Here is a 16,521-nt window from a genome sequence, read left to right on the forward strand (position 1 = left end):
TCCCCGCTTCAACCTCTCAGGTTCTCCCCACTTCAGTCTCCCAGGTTCTCCCCCCTTCAGTCCCCCAGGGTCTCCCCTCTTCAGCCTCTCGGGTTCTCCCCACTTCGGTCTTCCAGGGTCTCCCCCCTTCAGTCCCCCAGGGTCTCCCCTCTTCAGCCTCTCGGGTTCTCCCCGCTTCGGTCTTCCAGGGTCTCCCCCCTTCAGTCTTCCAGGGTCTCCCCGCTTCAACCTCTCAGGTTCTCCCCACTTCAGTCTCCCAGGGTCTCCCCCCTTCAGTCCCCCAGGGTCTCCCCTCTTCAGCCTCTCGGGTTCTCCCCGCTTCAGTCTCCCAGGGTCTCCCCCCTTCAGTCCCCCAGGGTCTCCCCCCTTCAGTCTCCCAGGGTCTCCCCCCTTCAGTCTCCGCGGTTCTTCCCCTTTCGGCCCCCCACCCGCGATCTCTCACGGGGGGGTGCCCGGCGGGCTCAGCCGAGGCCACCGGCGGCCGCTGACCTACCTACCTTCTTGCCATCCGCCCCCCCTTCCCCTCGGCCCACCCAGTCCATCCGCCGCCTGATGGAGGCCGAGAAGGTGAAGGGGTTCTGCCAGGTGGTGGTGTCATCCAACCTGCGGGACGGGCTGTCTCACCTGATCCAGGCCGGGGGTCTGGGCGGGCTGCAGCACAACACCGTGCTGGTCGGCTGGCCGCGAAACTGGCGCCAGAAGGAAGACCACCAGACCTGGAGGAATTTCATCGGTAACCGACGGGTCGGGGGGAGGCGGGTGAGGCCCGGGCACCGCGGCCTAGAGGGTGGAGCCCCAGCCCGGGGGTCGGAGGATCTGGGTTCTCTGCCCCTCGTCTGCTGGGCGACCTTGGCCGAGTCGCTTGGCTTCCCCGGGCCTCGGTTCCCTCCTCCGGAAAATGGGGATGGAGATTGGGAGCCCCGCGGGGGACTGGGGATTTGGTTGGAGCCACCCCGGCCCTTAGTACGGTGCCGGGCACAGAGTAAGCGCCTAATGAATACCACTATTAGTAATAATAATAGGGGGCATGGGAGTGGGCTTAGCAGGAACTAGGCGCGGAGGGCGTTCCCACTAGGGGTGGGAAGGGGCTGCACGTCTTGGGGTGGGCAAGGGCCGGATCATCATCATCAATCATATTTATTGAGCGCTTACTATGTGCAGAGCACTGTACTAAGCGCTTGGGAAGTACAAATTGGCAACATATAGAGACAGTCCCTACCCAACAGTGGGCTCACAGTCTACAGAGGGGGGACACTTGATGGGCGAGGGCTGGAGTCCGGGGGTGGCATGAATGCCGGGGAGGGAGGGCCCACGGCCGCCGTGTCCCATCAGAGCTGGTGCGGGAGACGACGGCCGGGCACCTGGCCCTGCTGGTGACCAAGAACGTGGCCATGTTCCCCGCCAACCCGGAGCGGTTCTCGGAGGGCGGCAGCATCGACGTCTGGTGGATCGTGCACGACGGCGGCATGCTCATGCTCCTCCCCTTCCTGCTCAGGCACCACAAGGTCACCCCGGGGACCGGGACCGGGACCGGGCGGGAGGGAGGGACCCGGAGGGGCTGAGCCGGGACAGGGGCGGGGCCTCACCGACAGGGGGCGGGGCTTAGTTGGGCCCTCGCCCCTCCCCACCCCATGATGTCACCACGAGGTGTGCCCAGGGGCGGGGCCTCACCGACAGGGGGCGGGGCCTCACCACCAGGGGCGGGGCCTAGTTGGCCCTCCCCTCCCCATGACGTCACCACAAGGTGTGCCCGGAGGCGGGGCCTCACCTCCAGGGGGCGGGGCTTAGCTGCGCCCTCGCCCCATCACACCCCATGACGTCACCAAAAGGTGCTCCTGGAGGCGGGGCCTCACCACCAGGGGGCGGGGCTTAGCTGCGCCCTCGCCACCACCCCATGATGTCATCACAAGGCGTGCCGGGGGCGGGGCCTCGTCACCGGGGGCGGGGCTTAGCTGGGCCCTTGCCACCCACCCCGTGACGTCACCACAAGGTGCGCCCGGGGGCGGGGCCTCACCGGGACAGGGGCGGGGCCTCAATGCCAGAGGCCCCTCCCCACCAAATGATGTCACCACAAGGTGCGCCTGGGGGCGGGACCTCACCGGCAGGTGGCGGGGCCTGAGCCGGGGCGGGGCTTAGTTGGGCCCTCCCCTCCACACCCCATGACGTCACCACAAGGTGCACCTGGAGGCGGGGCCTTACCACCATGGGGCGGGGCTTGGTTGGGCCCTCCCCCCTCCCCACCCCCTGACCTCACTACAAGGTGCACCTGGGGGCGGGGCCTCGCCACCAGTGGGCGGGGCTTAGCTGGGCCCTCGCCCCTCCTCCATGACATCACCACAAGGTGTGACTAGGAGGGGCGGGGCCTCAACGCCGGGGGCGGGGCTTAGGCGCCCCCACCCCATGACATCATCACAAGGTGCACCTGGGGCGGGGCCTCAGGGGCTCCTCCCCTTTCTGCTGTGCCACCACCCGGTGTGACCGGCAGGGGGCGGGGATTAGGAGTTGACTCGCCCCTCCCAGCCCTATGACGTCACCACAAGGTGCGCCCGGGGGCGGGGCCTCGGATACTCCTCCCCTTTCTTCTGCGTCACCACTGGGTGTGACTGTTGGGCGGTTCCTCGCCCCGCCCCTTTCCGTGACGTCACCGCAAAGGGGCCGATCAGGGCAGGGCCGTCACCACAAGGGGGCTCCCAGACCATCGGGGCGGGGCTTAGGCTGTTCCTCACCACGCCCCTTCCCTTGCGGTTACGATCGGGGCGGGGCCAGGGCTTCGGGGTTCCCTCGCTCCTCATTCATTCAATCGTATTGAGCACTGACTGTGTGTAGAGCACTGTACTAAGCGATCGGGGCGGGGCTTCGGGATTCTCTCGGCCCTCCCCATGCCGTCACCACAAGGGGGCGCCCGGACCATCGGGGCGGGGCTTAGGCCGTTCATCGCCACGCCCCTTTCCGTGACGTCACCGCAAGGGGGCGCCCGGACCATCGGGGCGGGGCTTAGGAGGCTCCTTGTCCCGCCCCTTCCCTGACGTCACCACAAGGGGGCGATCGGGGCGGGGATTGGGCGGTTCCTTGCTCCACCCCCTTTCCGTGACGTCACCACAAGGGGCTCCCCGCCCCTTTCTGCTACGTCGCCACAAGGGGGCGCCCGGGGACTCCCTGAGACGTCACACAGGGGGGCGCCCGCCCATTTCCGTGACGTCACCACAACGGGGCGCCCGGGGACTCTTCCACCCCGCCCCTTTCCGTGACATCACCTCCCCGTGTCGTGACGTCACCCGCCCCCCGCCCCTTTCAGTGACGTCACCTCCCCATGCCATGACGTCACCCGCGCGCCCCGCCCCGCAGGAGAGACGTGTCCACTCGGCCTGGTGGGCATTCATTCATTCATTCATTCATTCATTCATTCATTCAGCACTTATTGAGCACTTACTGTGTGCAGAGCACTGCACTAAGCGCTTGGAGAGTACAGGTCGCAGAGCCCGGGTTCCCCCGGGAGGCAGCAGGGCCTGGGTTCGAATCCCGACCCTGCCGCGGGACTGCGGGGCCACCTTGGCCGAGTCACTTGCCCGGGGCCTCAGTTTCCTCCTCTGGGACAAATGGGGGCAGGGGGATGGAGGCCCCGGAGCCCCTCTTACAACAGCGCTTCTCACAGAGTAAGCGCTTAACGAATAATAATAATAATAATGGCATTTATTAAGCATTGACTATGTGCAAAGCACTGAATACCAGCATTCTACTCCGACCCCCTCAATATGGATCCACCCCAGTGCTTAGAACAGTGCTTGGCACATAAGGAGCGCTTAATGATAATAATAATGGCATTTATTAAGCTCTTACTATGTGCCAAGCACTGTTCTAAGCACTGGGGAGGTTACAAGGTGATGAGACTAGACTGTGAGCCCGCTGTTGGGTAGGGACCATCTCTATATGTTGCCAACTTGGACTACCCAAGCGCTCAGTACAGTGCTCTGCACACAGTAAGCGCTCAATAAATACAATTGAATTAATCAGGTTGCCCCGCATGGGGCTCACTGTCATCTTCATCCCTTCCCAAGCGCTTTGTACAGTGCTCTGCACACAGTAAGCGCTCAATAAATACAAATGAATGAATGAATGAATCCCCTATTAGCTGAGGGAACTGAGGCACAGAGACGTGAAGTGACTCGCCCAAGGTGACCCAGCTGACAAGTGGCAGGGCTGGGATTTGAACCCGTGACCTCGGACTCCCAAGCCCGGGCTCTTTCCACTGAGCCACACTGCTTCTCTTAGCAAATACCAGCATTATTATTACTCCTCCTCCTCCTCCTCCTAGTAATAACTATTATATTAGAAGCATTCATTCATTCAATCGTATTTATTGAGCGCTTACTGTGTGCAGAGCACTGTACTAAGCGCTTGGGAAGTACAAGTTGGCAACATCTAGAGAGACGGTCCCTACCCAACAGCGGGAAGCAGCCTGGTGTAGTGAGTAGCACCCGGGTCTGAGAGACAGAAGGCCCTGGGTTCAAATCCCGGCCTTGCCAATTGTCAGCTGTGTGACTTTGGGCAAGTCGCTTCGGTTCTCTGGGCCTCAGTTTCCCCGTCTGGGAAATGGGGATGAAGACATTGAGCCCCACGGGGGACAACCCGATGACCTTGTATCCCCCCTCCCCAATGCTTAGAACAGTGCTGGGCACGTAGCACCTTGGGAAGCAGCGTGGCTCAGTGGAAAGAGCCCGGGCTTGGGAGTCAGAGGCCGTGGGTTCGAATCCCGCCTCAGCCGCCCGTCAGCTGTGTGACTTTGGGCGAGTCACTTCACTTCTCTGTGCCTCAGTTACCTCATCTGTAAAATGGGGATGAAGACTGGGAGCCCCACGTGGGACAACTTGATCACCTTGTAACCCCTCCCAGCGCTTAGAACAGTGCTTTGCACATAGTAAGCGCTTAATAAATGCCATCATTATTATTATTCTCTGGTCCTCAGTGACCTCATCTGTCAAATGGGGATTGACCGTGAGCCCCCCGTGGGACAACCTGATCACCTTGTACCCCCCCCCCAGCGCTTAGAACAGCGCTTTGCACATAGTAAGCGCTTAATAAATGCCATCATTATTATTATTCTCTGGTCCTCAGTGACCTCATCTGTCAAACGGGGATTGACCGTGGGACAACCTGATCACCTTGTAACCCCCTCCCCAGCGCTTAGAACAGTGCTTTGCACATAGTAAGCGCTTAATAAATGCCATCATTATTATTATTATTATTCTCTGGTCCTCAGTGACCTCATCTGTCAAATGGGGATTGACCATGAGCCCCCCATGGGACAATCTGATCACCTTGTAACCCCTCCCAGCGCTTAGAACAGTGCTTTGCACATAGTAAGCGCTTAATAAATGCCATCATTATCATTCGTTCATTCAATCGTATTTATTGAGCGCTTAGTATTATTATTATTATTAATATTATTATTATTATTCTCTGGTCCTCAGTGACCTCATCTGTCAAATGGGGATTTACCGTAAGCCCCCTGTGGGACAACCTGATCACCTTGTAACCCCTCCCAGCGCTTAGAACAGTGCTTTGCACATAGTAAGCGCTTAATAAATGCCATCATTGTCATTATTATTATTCTCTGGTCCTCAGTGACCTCATCTGTCAAACGGGGATTGACCGTGGGACAACCTGATCACCTTGTAACCGCCCCCCCCCAGCGCTTAGAACAGTGCTTTGCCCATAGTAAGCGCTTAATAAATGCCATCATTATCATTATTATTATTCTCTGGTCCTCAGTGACCTCATCTGTCAAACGGGGATTGACCGTGGGACAACCTGATCATCTTGTAACCACCCACCCCAGCGCTTAGAACAGCGCTTTCCCCATAGTAAGCGCTTAATAAATGCCATCATTATTATTATCATTATTCTCTGGGCCTCAGTGACCTCATCTGTCAAACGGGGATTGACCGTGGGACAACCTAATCATCTTGTAACCCCCCCAGCGCTTACAACAGTGCTTTGCACGTAGTAAGTGCTTAATAAATGCCATCATTATTATCATTATTATTATTCTCTGGGCCGCAGTGACCTCATCTGTCAAACGGGGATTGACCGTGGGACAACCTGATCATCTTGTAACCCCCCCCCAGCGCTTAGAACAGCGCTTTGCACATAGTAAGCGCTTAATAAATGCCATCATCATTATTATTATTATTCTCTGGTCCTCAGTGACCTCATCTGTCAAACGGGGATTGACGGTGGGACAACCTGATCATCTTGTAACCACCCACCCCAGCGCTTAGAACAGCGCTTTGCCCATAGTAAGCGCTTAATAAATGCCATCATTATCATTATTATTATTCTCTGGGCCTCAGTGACTTCATCTGTCAAACAGGGATTGACCGTGGGACAACCTGATCATCTTGTAACCCCCCCCCCCAGCGCTTAGAACAGTGCTTTGCACATAGTAAGCACTTAATAAATGCCATCATCATTATTATTATTATTCTCTGGGCCTCAGTGACCTCATCTGTCAAACGGGGATTGACCGTGGGACAACCTAATCATCTTGTAACCCCCCCAGCGCTTACAACAGTGCTTTGCCCATAGTAAGCGCTTAATAAATGCCATCATTATCATTATTATTATTCTCTGGGCCTCAGTGACCTCATCTGTCAAACGGGGATTGACCGTGGGACAACCTGATCACCTTGTAACCCCCTCCCAGCGCTTACAACAGTGCTTTGCACATAGTAAGCGCTTAATAAATGCCATTATTATTATTATTACTGTCGCAGGTGTGGCGCAAGTGCAAGATGCGGATCTTCACCGTGGCCCAGATGGACGACAACAGCATCCAGATGAAGAAGGACCTGACCACCTTCCTGTACCACCTGCGCATCACGGCCGAGGTGGAGGTGGTGGAGATGGTGAGCCCCCGCCGGCCCGCCCGGCTCACCGGGCTCCCACACTGTGCTGAGCGCTGGGAATAATAAGGAGAGATGACCCCATCACCGGCCCTCCTCGCCCCCTTCCCCTCCTGTCCCGCAGCACGAGAGCGACATCTCGGCCTACACCTACGAGAAGACGCTCGTGATGGAGCAGCGGTCGCAGATCCTCAAGCAGATGCACCTGACCAAGAACGAGAGGGAAAGGGAGGTGAGAAGGCCATCAATCAATCAATCAATCGCATTTAATAATAATAATAATAATAGTGGCATTTATTAATTCCCCCCTTTCAGACGGTGAGCCCACTGTCGGGTCGGGACTGTCTCTAGATGTTGCCAACTTGTACCTCCCGAGCGCTTAGTACAGTGCTCTGCACACAGTAAGCGCTCAATAAGTACGATTGATGATGATGATGATGATTAAGCGCTTGCTATGTGCACCGTTCTAAGCGCTGTGGTGGGGGGGATACGAGGTGATCAAGTTGTCCCCCGTGGGGCTCACAATCTTCATCCCCATTTGACAGATGAGGTCACCGCGGCTCAGAGAAGTGAAGTGACTTGCCCAAGGTCACACAGCAGACATGTGGCTGAGTCGGGATTCGAACCCATGACCTCTGACTCCAAAGCCCGGGCTCTTCCCACTGAGCCAGGCCGTATTTACTGAGCGCTTACTGTGTGCAGGGCACTGGACTGAGCGCTTGGGAAGTACAAGATGGCAACAGAGAGAGACGGTCCCTACCCGACAGCGGGCTCACAGTCCACTGCCTCAGTCTCCCCGAGGGCAGGCAACCAGCCGGGCCTCGGAGTGATCACCATCAATCGTATTTATTGAGCGCTTACTGTGTGCAGAGCACTGTACTAAGCGCTTGGGAAGTCCAAGTTGGCAACATAGAGAGATGGTCCCTACCCAACAGTGGGCTCACAGTCTAAAAGGATACGGACGATGAACAGATTACTCTGTTTATTTATTTTATTTGTACATATTTGTTTTGTCGTCTGTCTCCCCCTTCTAGACCGTGAGCCCGCTGTCGGGTAGGGACCGTCTCTAGATGTTGCCAACTTTTACTTCCCAAGCGCTTAGTACAGTGCTCGGCAATCAATCAATCAATCAATCGTATTTATTGAGCGCTTACTGTGTGCAGAGCACTGGACTAAGCGCTTGGGAAGTCCAAGTTGGCAACATAGAGAGACAGTCCCTACCCAACAGTGGGCTCACAGTCTAAAAGGATACGGATGATGAACAGATTACTCTGTTTATTTATTTTATTTGTACGTATTTATTTTCTTTTGTGAATGTTTTGTTTTGTCGTCCGTCTCCCCCTTCTAGACCGTGAGCCCGCTGTCGGGTAGGGGCCATCTCTACATGTTGCCAACTTTTACTTCCCAAGCGCTTAGTACAGTGCTCGGCAATCAATCAATCAATCAATCGTATTTATTGAGCGCTTACTGTGTGCAGAGCACTGGACTAAGCGCTTGGGAAGTCCAAGTTGGCAACATAGAGAGACAGTCCCTACCCAACAGTGGGCTCACAGTCTAAAAGGATACGGATGATGAACAGATTACTCTGTTTATTTATTTTATTTGTACGTATTTATTTTCTTTTGTGAATGTTTTGTTTTGTCGTCCGTCTCCCCCTTCTAGACCGTGAGCCCGCTGTCGGGTAGGGTCCGTCTCTAGATGTTGCCAACTTTTACTTCCCAAGCGCTTAGTACAGTGCCCTGCAATCAATCAATCAATCGGATTTATTGAGCGCTTACTGTGAGCAGAGCACTGGACTAAGCGCTTGGGAAATACAAGTTGGCAACATATAGGGACAGTCCCTGCCCAACAGTGGGCTCACAATCTAAAAGGGGGCACACAGTAAGCGCTCAATAAATACGATTGAATGAATGAACAAATCACTCAATGGAAAGAGCCCGGGTTTGGGAGTCAGAGGTCGTGGGTTCTAATCCCGGCTCCGCCACCTTTTTTTTTTAAAGGCATTTATTAAGCGCTTACTCTGTGCAAAGCCCCGTTCTAAGCGCTGGGGAGGTTACAAGGTGATCGGGTTGTCCCCCGTGGGGCTCACAGTCTTCATCCCCATTTTCCAGGTGAGGTAACTGAGGCCCAGGGAAGCGAAGCGACTTGCCCAAAGTCACCCAGCTGACAGTTGGCAGAGGCGGGATTCCAACCCATGACCCCTGACCCTTGACCCCTGACTCCAAAGCCCGGGCTTTTTCCACGATTGATTGATTGATTGTAGGCCCAGGGAGGCCCGGGCCTTGATGATCCCTCTTTCCCATCCCTCTCCTCTCCCCCATCCCGTTTCCACGACCAGATCCAAAGCATCACCGACGAATCCCGCGGGTCCATCCGGAGAAAGAACCCCCCCAACGCCCGGCTGCGCCTCAGTGTCCCCGAGGAACCGGCGGGAGAAGGCGAGGGCAAGCCGGAGGAGGAGGTGAGAGGGTGGGAAGCGGGGATGAGGGTCCAGGGGGTGGGGGCGGGCCCGGGGGTCCCCGTCGGGGGTGAACCCACCCGGGGGTCCCACCTCTCCCGCCCAGGTCCAGCTGATTCACGACCAGAAGGCCCCCGGCTTCCCCAGCGAGTCGCCGTCGCCCGGGGAGGAGGCCGAGGGGCCCGCGGAGGAGGCCGCCCCCGACAAGGTGCATCTCACCTGGACCAAAGACAAGGCCTCGGCCGAGAAGAACAAGGCCCCCAGCCCCGTCTCGTCCGAGGGCATCAAGGACTTCTTCAGCATGAAGCCGTACGGGGCCGGGGGCCGGGACGGGGCTGGGGGTGGCTCTCCCCAGGGGCGGGAAGTGAGCGGCCTGCTTTCCTTCGGGCCCAAGCGGTGTCGAGGATGCAAGGACGAGGCTGCTGGACGCCCCTCTCTGCCCTCTTCCTCAGTCGCTAAACTGAGAGCATCCCAGCTTCCCACCCCCTCCCCAAGTCTTCCTCCTCCGGCCCGGACAGCCCACCCTAGAGCTGGGAGGAACCGTCCTCCCGGCCTCCTTTCTCCCTGACGTCTCTCTTCTCCCCTTTCCCTCTCTCCGCCTGGCTTTCCCTTCCGCTGCCCGAAGTGAGTGGGAGAACTTGTAAGTGTTGCTGCCTGCCGCATACTGTTTGTGAACAACAAGGAGGAACGGTGCTCTTTGTGGAGCACCGGACCAAGCGCGGGGGGAGGGCTGATCCCATCCCACGGTGGGGTCACTGTGGAGGAAGGAGGGAGAACGGAGAGCGGAGGAGGGAAGCGAGGCCCGGAGGAGGGAAGTGACCGGTCCAAGGTCACCCAGCAGACAAGGGGCGGAGCCGGGATGAGAACGCGGGATGCTCGGGCTGGAGCCACTAGGCCATCCTCAAAGGGGGTCGCCCCGGGCCTCCAACCCTCAGGCTCTCTAGAGATGGGGACCCTTGGACTCCATCCCATCCCATCCCATCCCATCCCATCCATCCATCCATCCATCTATGCATCCATCCATCCATCCATCCATCCATCCATCTATGCATCCATCCATCCATCCATCCATCCATGCATCCATCCATCTATGCATCCATCCATCCATCCATCCATCCATCCATCCATCCATCCACCCATCCATCCGTCCATTCATCTATCCATCCGTCCATCCACCCATCCATCCATCCATCCACCCATCCATCCATCCATCCATCCATCCATCCATCCATCCATCTATCCATCCATCCATCCATCCATCCATCCATCCATCCGTCCGTCCGTCCGTCCGTCCGTCCATCCATCCACCCATTCATTCGTATTTATTGAGCGCTCACCCGCCACCCCCGATCTGAGCGTGTCCGGGGAGGTGGGGGGGTCCATCCGGGTCTGCGCCCACCCAGCTGACCCCCTTTCTCTCTCTCCCCCTCCTCCGTGCCCGCCCCCCACCCAGGAACCAGTCGAACGTGCGGCGCATGCACACGGCCGTGCGCCTCAACGAGGTCATCGTCAAGAAGTCGCAGGAGGCCAAGCTGGTCCTGCTCAACATGCCCGGCCCGCCCCGGAACCGCAAGGGGGACGAGAACTGTATCCTCACCGGGGGGCCGGGGGAGGGGGAGGTCGGGGAGGAGAAGAGGAAGAGGAGGACAGAGGAGGAGAAGAGGAAGAGGAGAGGAAGGAGAAGAGGGAGGAGAAGAGGAAAAGGAGGAGGAGGAGGAGGAATAGGAGGGGGAGGAGAAGAGGAAGAGATGGATGAGTAGGAGGAGGAGGAGGAGGAGGAATAGGAGGGGGAGGAGAAGAGGAAGAGATGGATGGGGAGGAGGAGGTGTAGGAGGAGGAGGAATAGGAGGGGGAGGAGAAGAGGGAGAGGATGATAGAGGAGAAGAGGAGGGGGAGGAATAGGAGGGGAAGAAGAGACGGAGGAGGAGGAATAGGAGGAGGAGGAGGAGAGGGAGAGGATGATAGAGGAGGAGGAGGACGAGGAAGGAGGAGAGGAGAAGGGGAAGAGGAGGAGAGGGAGGAGGAGAAGAGGAGGACGAAGAGGTAGAGAAGGAAGAGGAGGAGGACGAAGAGGTAGAGAAGGAAGAGGAGGAGGAGAAGAGGAAGAGGAGGACAAGGAGGAGGAGAAGAGGAAGAGGAGGACAAGGAGGAGGAGAAAAGGAAGATGTTTGAGGAGGAGAAGAAGAATAGGACAAGGAGGAGGAGGAGAAAAGGAAGAGGTTTGAAGAGGAGGAGTAGAAGAGAAGGATAAGAGGAAGGAGGAGGAAGAGAGGGAGGAGGAGGAGGAGGAGAGGAGGACAAGGAGGAGGAGAAAAGGAAGAGGTTTGAAGAGGAGGAGAGGAAGAGGAGGGGGAGAAGGAAGAGGGGGAGGAGAAGAGAAAGAGAAGGATGAAGAGGAGGAGGAGGAAGAGAAGAGAAGGATGAGAGGAGGAGGAGGAGGAGGAGAAGAGGAGGACAAGGAGGAGAAGAAAAGGAAGAGGTTTGAAGAGGAGGAGTAGAAGAGAAGGGGGAGAAGGAGAAGGGGGAGGAGAAGAAGAGGTTTGAAGAGGAGGAGTAGAAGAGAAGGGGGAGAAGGAGGAGGGGGAGGAGGGGGAGAAGGAAGAGGGCGAGGAGAAGAGGAAGAGAAGGATGAGGAGGAAGAGAAGAGAAAGATGAGAGGAAGGAAGAGGAGAGGGAGGAGGAGGAATAGGAGGGGGAGGAGGAGGAGGAATAGGAGGGGGAGAAGAGGAGGCTAGAGGAAGGTAGAGGAGGAGGTGGGGGCGGGGGTCAGGCCCGGGGTGTCCCCCTCTGCCCCCCAAGTTTGTCCGGGGACTCCGGCGCCCCCTGGTGTCCGGGGGCTGACCCGCGGCCCGTTGGGCCGATGGGAGGCAAGGAGGGGCCGGCGCGCCCCCTGCTGGCCGGCGGAAGGCACACCCAGCCCAGCCCAGCCCAGCCCAGCCCGTCCGTACCTTGGACAGCGGACCAGCAGGGCAAGGGGATGATAATAATAATAATAATAATGATGACATTTATTAAGCGCCCACTAGGTGCAAAGCACTGTTCTAAGCGCCGGGGAGGTTACAAGGTGAATTTACTTACTGAGCATTTACTGCGCGCAGAGCCCTGCCCTAAGCGCTTCTACAACAGAGGTGTCAGGCACGTTCCTCGCCCATAACCGGCTGACGGTCCAGGGGATGATGAAGGAGCACGGCATCTGTTAAGCGCTTCTGACGTGCCAAGCACTGTACTGAGCGATGGGGCCGATGAGGGTATCTGTTAGGCGCTTCCGATGTGCCAAGCACTGCTCTAAGCGCTGGGGGAGATACCAGGTCGTCAGGTTGGCCGCAGTCGCGATCCCCCGCGGGGCTCAAAGTCTTGACCCCCATTTTCTAGAGGAGGGGACTGAGGCCCAGGGAAGGGAAACGACTCGTCCAAGGTCACCCAGCAGACGGGTGGCGGAGCCGGGATTAGAACCCACAACCTTCCGACTCCAAGGCCCGGGCTCTCTCACCTAGTAATAATAATAATGGCAGTTATTAAGCGCTTACTATGTGCAAAGCACTGTTCTAAGCACTGGGGAGGTTACAAGGTGATCAGGTTGTCCCACGGGAGACTCACAGTTTTAATCCCCATTTTACAGATGAGGTAAGTGAGGCCCAGAGAATAATAATAATAATAGTATTTGTTAAGCACTTACCATGTGCAAAGCACTGTTCTAAGCGCTGGGGAGGTTACAAGGTGATCAGGTTGTCCCACGGGGGGCTCACAATTTTAATCCCCATTTTATAGATGAGGTAAGTGAGGCACAGAGAATAATAATAATAATAATGGTATTTGTTAAGCGCTTACTATGTGCAAAGCACTGTTCTAAGCGCTGGGGAGTTTACAAGGTGATCAGGTTGTCCCATGGGGGACTCACAGTTTTAATGCCCATTTTACAGATGAGGTGAGTGAGGCACAGAGAATAATAATAATAATAATGGTATTTGTTAAGCGCTTACTATGTGCCAAGTCTGTTCTAAGCGCTGGGGAGGTTACAATAATAATAATAATGATGGCATTTATTAAGCACTTACTATGTGCAAAGCACTGTTCTAAGCGCCGAGGAGGTTACAGGGTGATCAGGCTGTCCCACGGGGGGCTCACAGTCTTCATCCCCATTTTACAGATGAGGGAACTGAGGCCCAGAGAAGTGAAGTGACTTGCCCACAGTCACACAGCTGACAGTTGGCGGAGCCGGGATTTGAACCCATGACCTCTGACTCCGAAGCCCGGGTTGTCCCCACGCGGGGGGGCTCACAGTTTTAATCCCCCTTTCACAGGTGAGGGAACTGAGGCCCAGACTTGCCCAAAGCCGACGGCTGGCAGAGCCGGCATTTGAACCCATGACCCTCCGACTCCAAAGTCCGGGCTCTTTCCACCGAGCCACGCTGCTCCGTCATAATAGTAATGCCGGCTGTCTCTATATGTTGCCAACTTGGACTTCCCAAGCGCTTAGTCCAGTGCTCTGCACACAGTAAGCGCTCAATAAATACGATTGATTGATTGACGGCATTTGTGAAGCGCTTACTATATGGGGAGCAGTGTTCTGTTGCCAATTTGTACTTCCCAAGCGCTTAGTCCAGTGCTCTGCACACAGTAAGCGCTCAATAAATCCGATTGATTGATTGATTGATTGTTCTAAGCACCAAGCGCTGGGAAATCATCATCCTCATCAATCGTATTTATTGAGCGCTTACAGTGTGCACAGCACTGTACTAAGCGCTTGGGAAGTCCAAGTTGGCAACATCTAGAGACCGTCCCTACCCAACAGTGGGCTCACAGTCTAAAAGAAATCCTCCTCAATCGTATTTATTGAGCGCTTACTGTGTGCAGAGCACTGTACTAAGCGCTTGGGAAGTCCAAGTTGGCAGCATTTAGAGACGGTCCCTACCCGACAGTGGGCTCACAGTCTAAAAGAAATCCTCATCAATCGTATTTATTGAGCGCTTACTGTGTGCAGAGCACTGTACTAAGCGCTTGGGAAGTCCAAGTTGGCAGCATTTAGAGACGGTCCCTACCCGACAGTGGGCTCACAGTCTAAAAGAAATCCTCATCAATCGTATTTATTGAGCGCTTACTGTGTGCAGAGCACTGGACTAAGCGCTTGGGAAGTCCAAGTTGGCAACATCTAGAGACGGTCCCTACCCAACAGTGGGCTCACAGTCTAAAAGAAATCATCATCAATCGTATTTATTGAGCGCTTACTGTGTGCAGAGCACTGGACTAAGCGCTTGGGAAGTACAAGTTGGCAACGTCTAGAGACGGTCCCTACCCAACAGTGGGCTCACAGTCTAAAAGAAATCATCATCAATCGTACTTATTGAGGGCTTACTGTGTGCAGGGCACTGTACTAAGCGCTTGGGAAGTCCAAGTTGGCAACATCTAGAGACGGTCCCTACCCAACAGTGGGCTCACAGTCTAAAAGAAATCCTCCTCAATCGTATTTATTGAGCGCTTACTGTGTGCAGAGCACTGGACTAAGCGCTTGGGAAGTCCAAGTTGGCAACATCTAGAGACGGTCCCTACCCAACAGTGGGCTCACAGTCTAAAAGAAATCATCATCAATCGTATTTATTGAGCGCTTACTGTGTGCAGAGCACTGGACTAAGCGCTTGGGAAGTACAAGTTGGCAACGTCTAGAGACGGTCCCTACCCAACAGTGGGCTCACAGTCGAAAAGAAATGACTCGTCCAAGGTCACCCAGCGGCCTAGTCGCGGAGCCGGGACCAGACCCCGGGTCCTCCTGACTCCCAGGGCCTGGGGGGGGCCCTTTCCGCTGACCAAGGGGGGGAGAGGGAGGTAGTGGGGGGGACCCCACCCCGCCACCCACTTTTTTAGGCCCGGCTTCGCCCTTGACCCGTCCTCTGGCAGACATGGAGTTCCTGGAGGTGCTCACCGAACACCTGGACCGGGTGATGCTGGTGCGCGGCGGCGGCCGCGAGGTCATCACCATCTACTCCTGAGGGCCCCGGCCCCGGGACCCCCCCCCCTCACGCCCCCCATCCCCATCCCCGCAACAGGACAGCTTCGGGGGGCGGGGGGGCATCCTGTACATAGTACACAGGAGACAGCTGGTGTATTTTTAACGTGACCGTATTTATGTGAATAGCAGCGCCGCGACCCTTCCCGGGCGGTGGGGCCGCAGAAATGTATAATTCGGGGAGGGGGGGGCGTCCGTTTGCCAGGACGAAAGACCGGGGGCAAGGCGCCCCTCGCTTCCCCCCCCCCCCCGCCCCGTTTTTCTCCCCGCTTCTTGGCGTTATCAGGGAAAGAGACTTTTCCTACTTTTTGGACTCCCACGGCGGATCTGAGCTTCCAATTCGGCTGCGGCTGCTGAGACGCCCCCCCCAATTCCCCAGCCCCCCAACACCCCCTCCTCTGCTGCAGCCGGGGCTGGAGGGGAGCGGCCTATTCCCGTCTCATCTCCCCCCCCCCCGCCCCCCCACATCCTCCCCCGGCCCTGGTGCCTTTTCTGAGCGTCTCCCCCAAGCCCCCCGAAGCCCCCCCAATCTTGGCTCCTCTCCAAAGACTGCAGACTGGAGCCCCCTCCCCGGGGGCGCCGGCTTGGCATCCCTACCGTATTTATAAGAACAGCACCGCCCCCCAGCCAGCTCCTCCCGGGGTGGGGAGCGTCTCCCCCAGCCCCCCGGCCGAGAAGGGTCTGGACGGGGGGGGTAGCGAGGCCGGGAGACCCCCCCCAAAAAAGAAACCCACCCCCAAAGAGCATGCTTGTTTACACCCCTTGCACGTTGGCCTCTGTGACTGTGTGCAGCCCCCCACCCCCCAATAAAACGAGCCCCCCGGGGACCCCCAAGCCCCAGGGAAATCGATCAATCGTATTAATTGCGTGCAGAGCACTGTACTGAGCGCTTGGGAAGTCCAAGTTGGCAACATAGACAGTCCCTACCCAACAGTGGGCTCAAAGAAAGACCCTGGCTCCTTCCCCCCGTGACTCAGTAGCCCGGGAGTGGGGTGGGGAGGGGGCTTTCCAATTTACACCAGCCCCCTCCCCCGGATTGGGGTCACCCCGGGGGGGCCAAAGCTGAACTCCCCCTCCCCAACTTTTCGACAGCCCCCCACTTCCCACGCTTCACGTGCAATAAATAGCTCCCTTTCCGGCGACTCGACCCCCAGTGCGAT

General features: G+C 56.9%; 1 protein-coding gene across 2 annotated transcripts in view; it reads left to right on the plus strand.

The window, feature by feature from the left end:
* SLC12A5 (solute carrier family 12 member 5) overlaps positions 1–15,810 on the plus strand; it is a 76,012-nt gene extending 60,202 nt beyond the window's left edge. The window contains exons 18-26 of one of the 2 annotated variants that reach the window (XM_038750417.1): positions 538–733; positions 1,333–1,505; positions 6,774–6,905; positions 7,027–7,134; positions 9,241–9,363; positions 9,467–9,669; positions 9,986–10,000; positions 10,814–10,947; positions 15,253–15,810. In XM_038750417.1, the coding sequence (XP_038606345.1) occupies positions 538–733; positions 1,333–1,505; positions 6,774–6,905; positions 7,027–7,134; positions 9,241–9,363; positions 9,467–9,669; positions 9,986–10,000; positions 10,814–10,947; positions 15,253–15,344 (1,176 nt within the window). In that variant the 3' untranslated portion in view covers positions 15,345–15,810. The remainder of the gene's footprint in view (positions 1–537; positions 734–1,332; positions 1,506–6,773; positions 6,906–7,026; positions 7,135–9,240; positions 9,364–9,466; positions 9,670–9,985; positions 10,001–10,813; positions 10,948–15,252) is intronic. The other variant, XM_038750416.1, reaches the window with a different exon arrangement.
* The last annotated feature ends 711 nt before the right edge of the window (positions 15,811–16,521 follow it).

This window comes from Tachyglossus aculeatus, chromosome 8 (genome assembly GCF_015852505.1).
Source record: "Tachyglossus aculeatus isolate mTacAcu1 chromosome 8, mTacAcu1.pri, whole genome shotgun sequence".
Lineage (NCBI taxonomy): Eukaryota > Metazoa > Chordata > Mammalia > Monotremata > Tachyglossidae > Tachyglossus > Tachyglossus aculeatus.